We start from the raw sequence: 13,057 nt of genomic DNA on the forward strand, positions 1-13,057 counted from the left end.
AGACGGAAGGGCACTCTCTTTCTCTCTCTCTCTCTCTCTCTCTCCATTTTTTTCAGCTTCCTGTTTGTTTTCTGTCAACGACGGTTCATTCCACCTCCACCTTCCACAACGCAGCTGTTAAAGCAGGTTGGCCGTGTTGCTCTGACTCGTAGTATCGACGGCACTTATTTCTTCCCTGTTCCTTCCAGAAGGCGAAAGACTGAACCTCCCCAGCTCTAATATTGGAGCCACAGATGGCAGGAGGTGGGCTAAGAGGCTTAGATTTCATCGAAGCGCTCACCTTAATTATTGTCACTTGTAAGGAAAGAGAGTCTTTTCACTGCTTGTGTAACCTACCGGTATATACATTCATATTAGTTAAATAGAAGAGCATCGCATATTTTCTACAAATAGGACTTTTTCCTCCCAGTGATTTACAAAAGATATCTTATCTTTTTCTTGGATCAATGACTCTACATAAACTCTCTTCGTTTTAGCGCTGGCCATTTGACGCTGATGAAATAAATCTGCTATCTTTAAAGAAAGTGGTTCTGTCTCTGATAAGATAAAATCCCCCAAGATAGTAATGAGATCACTAATGGAGTTTTTAAAATAATTGAACAAGTATCCTTAACCCCGCTTTCACATTAGTAAAAAAGTGACTGTCGTTTAACCCTCAGCACAAATACTTAAGGCTGCTTTTGACAATCAAGCCCTTTTTTCCGATCCTATTTTATTTGTATCCCTAGTCACTTGTCAAGGCACAGAGTTGTGTTAAACACTCCTGATTAAATTAAAGATCATTCAACCAAATGTTCGAGTGAACAAACACCACGAAGCACTTTGCTTTCTTATTAATTTTGCACTGTAAATAGAATCAAATGTGATTTCAAGCCTTAACCTTTATCTTAAATAATTTCCATGGTATAATGTACGGAGCACCATCTTCAGGACTTTCGGGTTTCATTTGAAAAACACAAAAGATTAATACAAATAGGGAAACACAAATTAGTGCTAGCTGGTTTTGTGCTTTTAAAGAAGCCTTCTGTCCTGTTCGATTATGTAATATCATTTTAGAGCTTTGGGGGATAATCAGCCCTAAGATTTGCTCACATTTCCAGCAGGTCTGCTGAGATGCATGTACGTAACTAATGGGATTGGGCTTTTTTCCCCTGTCCCTCTCTTGTGGTGTTATGGAGCAGGCAGCTGAAGTTGAACGGATGCGCATGGTGCTGAGTCGTGCACAAGACTATTTCAAGACTGAAATGCGATTGTTTTAATACTTTAATCCACCTGTCCTTGGCATTCAGGATGTTGAAAAGTCGCCTAATTATTTCAGTGCCCTCTATCCTTCCTGGTTGAAAATACAGCAGAGGCAGCAGCACAGTTATGTTGATAAATACAGTCCATATTAAAGGAATTTCATCTTTTGAATTGGTTCAAAAAGAATTATGTAGTCATTTAAATCAGGAAATAAAACAAAATGTCTATAAATAGCCAAAACATAAAACTCTTCCGTCTTACTTAAAAAAATGTATAGCCTAATTGAAATTTTAAAAATGCATGCATTCAAAGAGGATCTGAAATAACCCAAATCACTTTAAAGAGCGAGCTATTAAACAACCTGAATTCCAGGAATTGTCCCAGGTTCCTTCCACGATAGTATGCAAACACAAATATTTTCTTTTAATTAAAAAGGCCTCATCTCCCTGTATCCTCCCCCAAGCCTGCTGCCAGCGCTCAACGACCCCCCCAAAGCGCACACACACACATTTACCGACACTCACATACACACTCCTGTAATGCCTTATTTAAATCCAGCGCACTCACAGTCACATATATACATCCAAATTTGAGAAAAGTGATTACTTTAATTGTGTCCTGGGCTGTCTTGACTAGCTGCTAATCTGTCAGAGTCTGGTTGTCAATTGAGAACCAGGGACACCAGCAGTGACGGCTGCCCCGTTCACTGATAGCCCCCTGAGGGACAGTTAACCCTCAAACACCCCCACCTCCAACAGAAAAAAAAAAAAACACACACCCTCTCGTGCGGTTTTACTCCCCACCTCGACCCTTCCCCCAGACTGGTCCAGCCTGCCAGAACCTGTGGTGGCACTAAAATATGAGTGTGTTGGTCTGGGACATGGGGGGATGTTTGTGTATATTTGTGTGGTTTAGCGGGGGGGTGGGTGGGTGCTTGATAGTAATGCATGTTGATGGTTTCTGAGATACTTCATTTCAGAAACAGGGGCCTCATTAACCGTGGTCTTCATCAGGCTAGCAAGCAGCGGGCACATTAGGGGTCCACAGGAAGTTAGAGTACAGCAGGAGAGTGCATTAGGAAAGCCTGGGGAGACACACTCCCTCTCTTCTCCTCAGTTCCACTTCCACCTCCAGAGCTTTTCTATATCTTAATGTACCTTTCAGAGGAATTCGGATAGAGGTCAATAATTATGCTCTTTAAATTATTCAGTCGAGGTCCTCTGTAATTGTGCTTTTTAGAACTCGGACATTGACAGCATAGTTTACTGCACCGCGTTCCGGGCACGGCCTGACCGGATGAATAGGAGTAATAGAAAAGTGTGTGAGCATGTTTCACTGCTCTCACATCCAACAGAAGTATCTGAAAACAAAATGTGTCAACAACTTTGCTGAGCAAATTTATCAGCCCATCAAGTTTAGATCTTTTAAACAGGCGTCAGTGCTGAGTTGTGTCTGCTGGGCCTGTTGGTGTCAGAGACCAACAGACCACTGTGTGGGAATGTTTAGTTTGGGACGCAACCGTGTTATTTTTGTTACATCGAGGAGAGGAAAGCCCAAACTGCTAGGGTAGCAGAAAAATCACCAAACTTTCTCTACAAAGCCAGCCCTGGCAACGTTTGACTGCATACGATAACATCGACCGTCAACACAACAAGTCCTCTTTCAGCTACAGATTATTAACACATCGCTAAGAGCGTCAGAGAGCAATTCACTGTTGTCACAGGGTCTTATATTTATATGTATCTATTTGGGAGAGGCAGTGACGAGCATTTCACACACCTGCCGTTTTGTCGTATGTGTAACTGCAGTTTGGTGTCAAAGAAAGAGCCTGTACAGTAGAGTTTTGTTGGCTCAAGAGGAAGACTGTAATTACTGTCTGACGATTCATCTAGTCACTGCATAAAATAGTGTTTATCCAGTCGCCCGTGTTTCTGTCGTGGCTGAGGGAGGGGAGGGTCATGTTTTGCAAAACTGAGACAGCTAGGGCAATCAGGAGAAGAATCGTGACTCCCAAACATCCAGCCTTTCTTTCTCTTTGTGTCTCTCTCTCTCTCTCTCTCTCTCTCTCTCTCTCTCTCTCTCTCTCTCTCTCTCTCTCTCGAGTTGAGAACTGCTGCCATAGAAAATGAGATCTCTCTTTACCCCCCCTCTGTCACACCCACACAAATAAACATAAAAAGCTAATTTGTTAGCGCCCTCATTTCAGAGGTCTGAGCAGCAGAATATTGTTGGGGGGAAAAGTAATGCTTTGTCAAATGTTGACATGTGTTGCAAACATGGGGCCTTCTGCACCAGCAGCAGCCGCGCTCCGTACAGCGGCTCAGGCACATTGTCGGCACATGAAGAGAGGATGCTTTGAAACAAGATTAGCCTCCAAATGGCCTTGCCTGCCCCCCCTCCCATCCATACCCCCTGTGCATAATGTGTGTGCGCCTGCACTAAGATGCTAAATGATCAGATCCAATGAAATATTTCTGGGTCTGTTTTCTCGCAGAATGAGTGTGGGTGTCAGTGGGTGTATATCATGTACAGCTGAAGGTGTGTACACATTTGTCCCTCCGCGGCCCGTTGTCTGGCACACAGCTCGGGCCGGTTTGGCGGGCCAGAAAGCACACGTCCCTGTCACTGAGGCTACCTCCCCTTGGCTTTGGGTCAGGGTGACACTGGGCAGGGGGAGGAAAAAAATCCATCACCCCCACACCCTGCCCCCACAAAAATGAATCAAAATTGGAAAACAACATGCAAGGTCTGCCTAATACAGGAACACTTGCAATATGCTGATGTTTTCTTTTGCACACTGTGTTTGCTAAATTGCCTTTGACTGCGTGCATCAGTAATGAAACTTTATGTCCTTGTGGAGAGGGCAGCAAGTCCGTTCCAGTTAGGACCGGGACGATCTCTCCTGTCTGGCTTTTGTAAGACTTTTTTTCCTAATACACGTCCTTATGAATAAATGAAGCCCATGAAGTCATTTTTTCCATATTTGTGTAAATTGCTTTAAAAGCATTTTATCATGTCATAAAAAAGCGCAATTGATCTGCTGGGCTTAGCCCATTGGACAGCTGTGTGTTTTGTTAATGGCCACTTTGCTCCAAGCAGCTTATTAAAACATTTATATATAAATGCTAAAATTGCATAAATTATTTAGATACAGTAAGCATTTTTTTGTTTCGGTCAGGCAGGGAGGGGCTGTTTTCATTATGGAAATTTACCATATTATATTATCTGCTGAAATATAGTAATATATCTGCCCAGACACATATGTGTCCTCCTCACTGCTCCCCCATACATGCAGAGGCGCAGGGGAAAAAAAGTATATATTTTTTGATGACTTCGTTTCAGCAACCACGGAATGTCACCCATATCCTGGTTGATTGTACTTTCGAGTTTTATGATGTTTTTCCATTGATTTGTTTCCCCGGCGCAGCTGCCGACCTCTATTGAGGGACGAACGTAATCAGCGCTGACGCAAATTAGATGGTTATTCGTTTCGAAAATTGACAGAAAAACAATAAAAAAGATGAAATGCTCCCAAATCAATAGATATAATGAAATTCAAATAATCCGAGAGATGAGGTCTCCATGGCAACTGATAATGTGGAAAAGAAAACAATTTAATAAAGGACAGACACGCTTTGAAAACAGATTGGGGAGGGGGGCGGCTGTAAAGCGGGGAGAGCAGAGCAGAGCAGAGGAGGTGGAGAGATGGAGGGATAGAGAGAGGGAGGGAGGTGGAGGGGTGTTTGTGGCTGTAGTGGTTGCTCTATAGCTTGTTTCCCCCCGGCGTGTGAAGGATCTGTGTCTGTCCCAAGGACACCGGAATAATTAGAAAAGCTTTCAGGCCAGAAAGTGCAGATTCAGGTTTTAATACACAAAATTATTTCAGGGGCAGTGAATCGGAAAACCATTTGTTGGTGACCTTCCTGAGAGGCCTTCCCCCTCCCCGGTACAGGGCAAGATGGAGGCTATGTGGCAGCACGGCCTGAGTTATGGCATATTTGTGTTTTTATAGAGGCAGGGGGAATGGAGTTGGGGAAGTTGGGAGGGGGGTGTGGGGGTAAATGTGTGTGTACTGTTGTGTGCGGGTCTGGAAGAGTTTAGGGAGAGGGAGGGAGAGCACAGAGGAGAAGGGAGAAAGTGAAGCAGCGAGAGAAAGGGGGAAGTTGCAGATCCGGCTGTATTTACAGATCAGTTGTCAAAAGAAGCCATTTAAGGGGAATGCTCCCGTTCCTGCGCTGCGACAGGCGAGGTGCCTGTTTAAAAAGCAAAAGACAACTATGAACCTGTGAGGGAGATAGTCAAACACAGGCTTTTTCAGTTGAAGACAGACAGAGCAGGGGGTGGCGAGGGGAGCGAGTGGGTGTTAAGTGACTTCATTTGTAGTCTATTTAAGGTATGTTTTACTTGTCCTTGTGCTGCGGCTCCAACATCTAACACAGAGGCTGCGCTCTAGTTAGCGAAGCAAGGGAATAATGATCGAGTGCATCGTTCTTATTTCCTGTAAATACAAATGACTTTCCTTCATCTGCCTAAAAACCTTTATTTGATTTCAGTCTTGCTGTCAAGGGAGAATTGCTACTGATGCAAACAGTGATATGAGTCAACCAAAAGCATGGCTCCGTTTCCCTCATTAGCTTATCACAACTTTAGGTATGTACTCTTTCTAGTGGCTTTATTCAACATCCGTGTCCTGCTCTATTAACATCCTATTTTCTTTATTACTATTTGTCAACGTTTTAAAGGCAGTCTGGTTGGGCGTGTCAAGTAGTGACTACCATTTTTGTGTCATTAGAAGGCTTTGTTTGACTCAAATAAAGGTGATCCACCCTCTGTTCAAATTATACAAGCAGCAGGTCCAGGATATCACGTCTTTAGTGCAGATACCCTTATCCTGTTCCATGCAGCAATAAATGGAAAAACAAGTCCTTACATAAAACTTGCCCTGATAATTACACTTCTTTTATTTTAATAGCACAGGATCCTGATCAGGATCTCTTCTTTCATGCAATATAAACTGCCATAAAAGTTGGGCAATATTTGATAAAAAATGTGGGATCAAGTTCCACATAGTGTTAATCTTTGCCAGAAGGAATTTGTTACTTAATACATAATTAGGTGTACAGAGTGAACTCTTTATTGTGCCCTCTTACTTTAAAATGTCTTTCCTTTTCTAACTTGAATTGAAAGCATTTTCAACCATTCATCCATTTGTTAACACAAGGTTTTTACACAGAAGATCATAACAGGCGAATAGAGCGTCTGATAGATCTTTCCTTTCTTTTACCCAGGGGAATCTGCCTTTTTTTAAAAGCAAACAGAGATCTGACATTCTTCAGCAGGACAGCTAATATTCTCCGGTATTGATATTGCAATGTGAAAACTGCCCCACAAGTAGGAGAGAAACTAGAAATTCCCCACTGTACACTAGCTAAGAGCCTTCAAATCTAACATGCCAGTGTCAATGAAGACCGTTTCTTTTTTTAAATAAAGAAATAACAAAACAGATAGAATGGAGACTTGAAATATGAGAGCTGATAGGCATCCGGTGTGTGTGTGTATGTGTATGAATATGTGTATTTGTGGGCATGCACATGCAGACTGACACACACATAGGACACAAAGCACATGTTATCACTGTCAACAGCAGCAGTAGCAAACAGCAGCAGTTGTACTGTGTGTGTGCCCATGTTGTGTATGAGTCAAAGTGTGCATGCCCACAATCTCTTTCCCTCTCTGAGGTGTGTGTGTGTGTGTGTGTGTGTGTGTGTGTGTGTGTGTGTGTGTGTGTGTGTGTGTGTGTGTGTGTGTGTGTGTGTGTGTGTGTGTGTGTGTGTGTGTGTGTGTGTGTGTGTGTGTGTGTGTGTGTGTGTGTGTGTGTGTGTGTGTGTGTGTGTGTGTGTGTGTGTGTGTGTGTGTGTGTGTGTGTGTGTGTGTGTGTGTGACACTACTGTACTACACTCAGGGGCCAGGAGCCAGGGCCGAGCCTGGCCGAACAGGGCTGGAAAGGGCCGAGGGCCAGCTCCCTGTGCACACCACCCACACCTGTCTCTCTCTCGCACACACACTCACACACACACACACACACACTCACAGCGCTCATACAGCCGTGCTGCTCGGCACAGGGCTCTCATTGTAGCAGTGACAGGAGGGCGCCCGTTAAGTGGCTCTCTCATCCTGGGGCTTGTGTGTGTGTGTGAGAGAGAGAGAGAGAGAGAGAGAGAGAGAGAGAGAGAGAGAGAGAGAGAGAGAGAGAGAGAGAGAGAGAGAGAGAGAGAGAGAGAGAGAGAGAGAGAGAGAGAGAGAGAGAGAGAGAGAGAGAGAGAGAGAGAGAGAGAGAGAGAGAGAGAGAGAGAGAGAGAGAGAGAGAGAGAGAGAGAGAGAGAGAGAGAGAGAGAGAGAGAGAGAGAGAGAGAGAGAGAGAGAGAAAAAAAAAAAAGAGTATGTGTGTGTTTTGTTCCCCCATGTGGCTGTGGGGTGGAGAAGGGCGATGAAGGACCCCTACTGGTAAAGTGGGTAAACTTGCACAGCCTCGACATCTGTGCTCGGAGAAGGAGGGGGGGTGAAGAGAGAGGGGGAGGGTAAGGAGGGGAGGAGAGATAGACAGACAGCGAGAGAGGAGGACAGAGTGGGAAAAAGGAAAGGAGTGAGAATGAGAGAGGGAGGGAGAGAGAGACAGAAGGAGAGGGCGAGAGAGAGAGAGAGAGAGCAGAGGCTTGGCAGAGAGCAGTTGAGAGAAAATGCCTTGCTTTGTGGAGAGAATTCTTCCAGGGCAGGAGGGAGAGGTGAGACAGAGCGCAGAGGGCGGTCTGCTGCCAGGTAAGTCTCACACACACCTTCCTCTCGCTCTCTCTCTTTCTCCCTCTCTCCCCCCTCACACACACTGGAGTTGAGTGCTACCTCGAGGTGAACGGGTCTGCTACTAGTTGCAGTTGGCACGAGTCAGGCACGCATGTGTAGTGATGTGGTGGGTGGTGTCAAAGTGTGTGAGGGAGAGAGAGAGAGAGAGAGAGAGAGAGAGAGAGAGAGAATGAGAGCAGGTGTAATCTTCGTCTTTTTGGAAAGAAACTGCAGTTTTAATTACAGATGCACATTTGCGCCTATAGTGCAGTGGATGTCAGTGATGTGTTTAATTAATTGTAATGCTGTGTTGCTTCCTCAAAAGTTTTGTTTTTGACTTTTTATACCATTCACACTTCTGCTTTTGTATTGATAATTCAGTTACATTTATGACATTTAAAGTTGGAAAGCACATCTATTTAAATGTATACTGTACTGTGCAGTTTTAGGGTTTACTTTGGTTTCTATTTTATTCTACTTTATACTTTTACTCAAGATAATTCCAGAGTGAGATATTTTGGTTTATGTATTGATTGTATATCTATTTGACATTTGCAGTAAGACGTTACTTAACAGATACATATTTTTAAATAAAGTATATGATCTGCTTTTGAAATATGATTCCTTTTTATAGATTAACAATGCTCCCCCTTGAGCAGCTTATCCACTAAGATGTTGCATGGTTTAAGGTATTACATAATCATTTATTATTAATATAAATATTTAAATATAAAAGTTTAAATGTTTACTTTTGACTACTTTTACTTTGTTATTTTAAAATATCCTTTTTTTTCCTTTTGAGTATAGGAATTTTAAATTGTAATTTAGTGTTATTTAAATTGTGGTTTTGCTTTTTAATTTAGGTGAGGGATCCAAACACGTTATCAACTTATAAATGACACATTATAAATCATTTGTACTTATTTTAAAGCAATTTCAGGCGGTTTTGTTCAAAGTTTACATTAACACACTTTATTTTAAACATTTCTAAGACTAAAAATAGAAATGATTAGAAAGCACCTAAAGTCCCTTCGTTCTAATGCTATATGCAGATGGTTTGGGTTATGAGATGAGTTAATTTGCGGTGTTGGTTTAAATTGATTCGGCTGTTTAGTTGCAGATGTGATGGAGTGGTTTGTCATCGGAGGGATTTTCCACTCTGCTGATATAAACTGTGTCTGATGAAGAGAGTCCTTTTCTCCCTTGTGGAAACACAGTTCTGAGAGGAATAATCCTCCTTGTGTACAATTAGATTTTCTCCTTTTGGTTAAATAAATACTGTGTCTGTGAACATAAACACAGATTGACATGCAGCCTGTGGGTGTGTGCCTCTCAGACAGCCTGCTGCCCCAGCCTGGCCCGGACAATACCTGTCCAGGCCCACAGAAACAGAAAAAAAGGCAGAAGTTGGCTGGCTCTAACTTCACGCTTGCTGTTTGTTTGTTTTTTTAACAAATGGAACCGGCTTCCCGAGTGAAAGGTGAAGTCAGAATTGAATTTGTCTTTCGTTACCGTGGCGATCTGGCAACCACTCCCGTGTCCCAGAAGACTGCTCTGGTTGCTGTGTGCCGGGCGCGTGTGTTTGTTATTTAGTGTGTGTGTGTGTGTGTGTGTGTGTGTGTGTGTGTGTGTGTGTGTGTGTGTGTGTGTGTGTGTGTGTGTGTGTGTGTGTGTGTGTGTGTGTGTGTGTGTGTGTGTGTGTGTGTGTGTGTGTGTGTGTGTGTGTGTGTGTGTGTGTGTGTGTGTGTGTGTGTGTGTGTGTGTAGTGGTAGGTGGTAGCAGCATTCACAAGAGAGACATTTTACTAAGCAGACATTTCCCCCTCTGTTTTCACTCTGACCTGGTAGGAGATTGATGACTGAATTGTGGAGTACATGTTAACAGTAACTGGTGATTTATGAAGATACTTAGGGTAAGTGAGGCCGCACACGGCTGGAGGGGAAGAAAAATATATAGCCTTTTAAGTTAATGCAAAAATATAGCCTTTTTAAGTAATAATTGTTATTACCACTGCTGGGTTTGGAGAGAGGTCTGAGTTAGGGTAAGATGTGCACAAAGTGTAATGTGAAGCTTTTCCATTGGCCATGGGCCTTTCTTTGTTTTTGGCCTTTTAAGTTTGACTTCCTTCAAAATCGTAAAATGAGAAAGAAGTTTAAAGAAAAATGATATAGATTTAGATATATATTGAGATTTGATTCACCAAATTTGAATATTTGTACTGATGTACGACTTTTTCCTGGGTAAACCACAGTGGAAAAACTTTTCTTGGATGAACCCTTGCACTGCAACAAGTGCAATGTGTGTTTTGGCAGCGCTCCTTAGCCAAAGATCCCTTAGAAAATCTGCATGCAATTTTAGAAGAATCAGATTCTTTCCCTTTCCTTGGCTCGTAAACTCCCTTGATATTATGTACACGGAGAATCCTCCTCTCTATTCAAATATGAGATTCAATTCACTTGGATGTGATCTATAGCATTTTTAAGGAATAAAGCAATTTTAGGGAATACGGAATACTGCTTTCCCTGGAAGAGGGATGGCTTTCATTTTTTTTCAAGGCACCTCTTAGACTGAGTGAAATGTTTCCCCTGTTCGCTCAGGGACGACTTTATTTCTTACCAGGGATTTAACACTCACTCAGTCCCCTCATAAATACAGCGTCCCTCAGCCCTTCGCTACCCATAACTCATGCACTAACTCTCTAGCTAACTAAACTCATATAGCAGAGCCAACACTTGTTTGTCTTTTACCCCAGCCTCTCTCTCTCACTCTTGCTCTGTCTCTTTTCCTCCTCTTAGCTGATTTATACATGACAGAATCTTCTTTGACTACCGTCTCACCACGCTCCTGCGCTGATCTCCTTGGCCCACTCGTGGAGTGGGTTTTAGAAGAAATGTGCATTTGAATATGAGCCAGCTTAATCTCCTTGAGGCTATTTGGAGTGAGGCTAATGCTCCAAGAATGAGCGAGAACAACACTAGGGAAAATGCGGACGTCCCTCTCGGCGTGTCACAACACAACTTAGTTCTCAAAAAAGAATTTGATTTGTTGATGAAAATCTTTCTATAAGGCAAAGGACGTACAATTCTGGCTTTCAAGGCACCTGTTGATCTACTAGTCTCCCTAAAATGTTTGTGTGCTTTTAGTTTGGTCTCTTTTTGCCTTTATGGCACCTATCTGTGGAATTTATTGACTTTTTTGCATGTTATCTCAATGGTACTAACAAAAAAGCAGCTGATCAACGTTTATGCCATCTCACTTTGAGCAGATGAAAGTGCTCAGGTTGGATATTCCAGTATGTTGGAAGCCTTTTACTGATCTGCTGCCGATTGGCATTTTGGGAGGAGACAGTTTTTCTGGCGTGGTTCCCGTATTGGTTGTTAACAGCCTGCTGGTACCTTCTGTTCTCTCAGTTCCTCAAGCATCTGAAGACCCTCTGAAGTCAAAATCGCCCATTTTGATGTCTCACGGCAGCACCCGACGTTTTGTTGTATTTGCGTCTGAAAACACAGGCCCTGCTTGGAGGAATTACCCTCAGCACTCGTTGGTGTCAGATGGGGGCGGGGGTATCATTCCCTTTTTCCCCCCCACTCCCAGCTCTCCTTGCTGTCCTTCTTTTCTTTTTGATCTCACAATCAAATCTTCCCTGGTTTATATGAGTGACGTTTACCCGAGAGCGGCTAGGGAAATGGCTGGCTGAAGAAGACGTTTGAGACAATGCGCCTGAGCAAGCTATCACCTTTGATAAAGCCATAGTTCCATTGGGAGTAGAAGAAGAAAGACAAAGAATAAGAGCAATGTTGGTAATGAAAAATGCCATGCAAGAGGGAGCATCTCTCTGATCCTAGCCTGTTAAGTCAACAATGTATAGTACAACACATACTGCAGCGTACATCAAGCATTCCTCTGTTGTTGTACCACAACCCAGTGGACTGATCTGAATCTGGGGTAACACACTGTTCCTGTATTATATATCAGCTGGGTACCAAATAATCTTATAACACAGCGTTAACACATGCACAGTGGGTCACACTGGTGCTGCCATCAACAATGGCATACCTTCAGCTGTGTCATCATTGGCAAAAAAGGCTGGCAAGTCACTTGAAAGCGCGGCAAAAGGAGAAAGAAATAATTGGGAAGTGGAGGATAGTTGGAGGTACAGAGAGCGAGAAATGTTAGCTTTAGTAATTACTACCTCCATAGTGAAGCAGTGGAGAGGACAGTGAGGCAAGCGAGAGCACGAAGGAGGCCCTGTGTGCAGATAATGAAGGGGTATCATTGTAGCTCTGACAGCGTTAATCTTAGAGCGCTCCACACTGTGTGTCTCTATCAGGATGCGTGTATGCTCCGTGCTGCATATGTATATTTCGCTAGGTTGTATGGAGGTCGTGGTGCAATGCCATTGACTCTCAACCAAACCAAGAAGAACGGCCCAACTAACGGCACAGTTTATCCAACCTTGTTGACAGTTGACGCCTCTCACAGCTTCTTGAAGACAATCCTTAAACTCGGCAGCCTCCCGCTCGTCCCCCGGAAACACTGAGATCGCCTATCAGCTATCAAAATTGCCTTCTTTGCCATAGAGGGCGGAGGATAAGAGAAGCGTGGAAAAAAGGCGAAGAGCAGTCCAACTTTCTTTGTGCCTGGCTGTTTTCTTTTCTTTTTTCCTCTTCCCATTTGAAGTTGTGAGACACTCATTTAAGCCTCATTGCACACCAACACTCAACACACAGGAAAGTGTTATGAATATGTATCAACACAGCATATGGCAGCAGTAGCGCTGGGACTAGGTGTGTCCAGAAGGGTAGAGTGCTGCCGATGCATTATTCTCCATTCAAATTACCACAGTAAGAATGCAGAAGGGAGCCGAGAGGTGTTTACCGCTTCTTTAGACGGGGCAGGAGAAGAACCTGGATCGTGCAAAACAGCAGGGACGGATGAGCTGTGATGAGCACAGTAGTAGGCCAGCTGAGTTTCCTTG

At 43.4% G+C, this 13,057-nt stretch overlaps 1 protein-coding gene across 21 annotated transcripts in view; it reads left to right on the plus strand.

Annotated features, from left to right (window-relative positions):
- Positions 1–13,057, plus strand: part of casz1 (castor zinc finger 1) — a 175,482-nt gene that overhangs the window by 119,317 nt on the left and 43,108 nt on the right. For 3 of the 21 annotated variants that reach the window (XM_079674842.1, XM_079674836.1, XM_079674843.1), the window contains exon 1: positions 7,887–8,058. The exons of 9 other annotated variants lie outside the window; for them this stretch is intronic. In XM_079674842.1, coding sequence (XP_079530968.1) covers positions 7,980–8,058 — 79 coding nt within the window. In that variant the 5' untranslated portion in view covers positions 7,887–7,979. Of the gene's footprint in view, positions 1–218; positions 244–7,884; positions 8,059–13,057 lie in introns of those variants that run through there. 9 more of the 21 variants (XM_079674838.1, XM_079674839.1, XM_079674837.1 and 6 more) reach the window with 5 other exon arrangements.

Source organism: Notothenia rossii (genome assembly GCF_949606895.1).
Source record: "Notothenia rossii genome assembly, chromosome: 4".
In the NCBI taxonomy this organism is placed as follows: domain Eukaryota; kingdom Metazoa; phylum Chordata; class Actinopteri; order Perciformes; family Nototheniidae; genus Notothenia; species Notothenia rossii.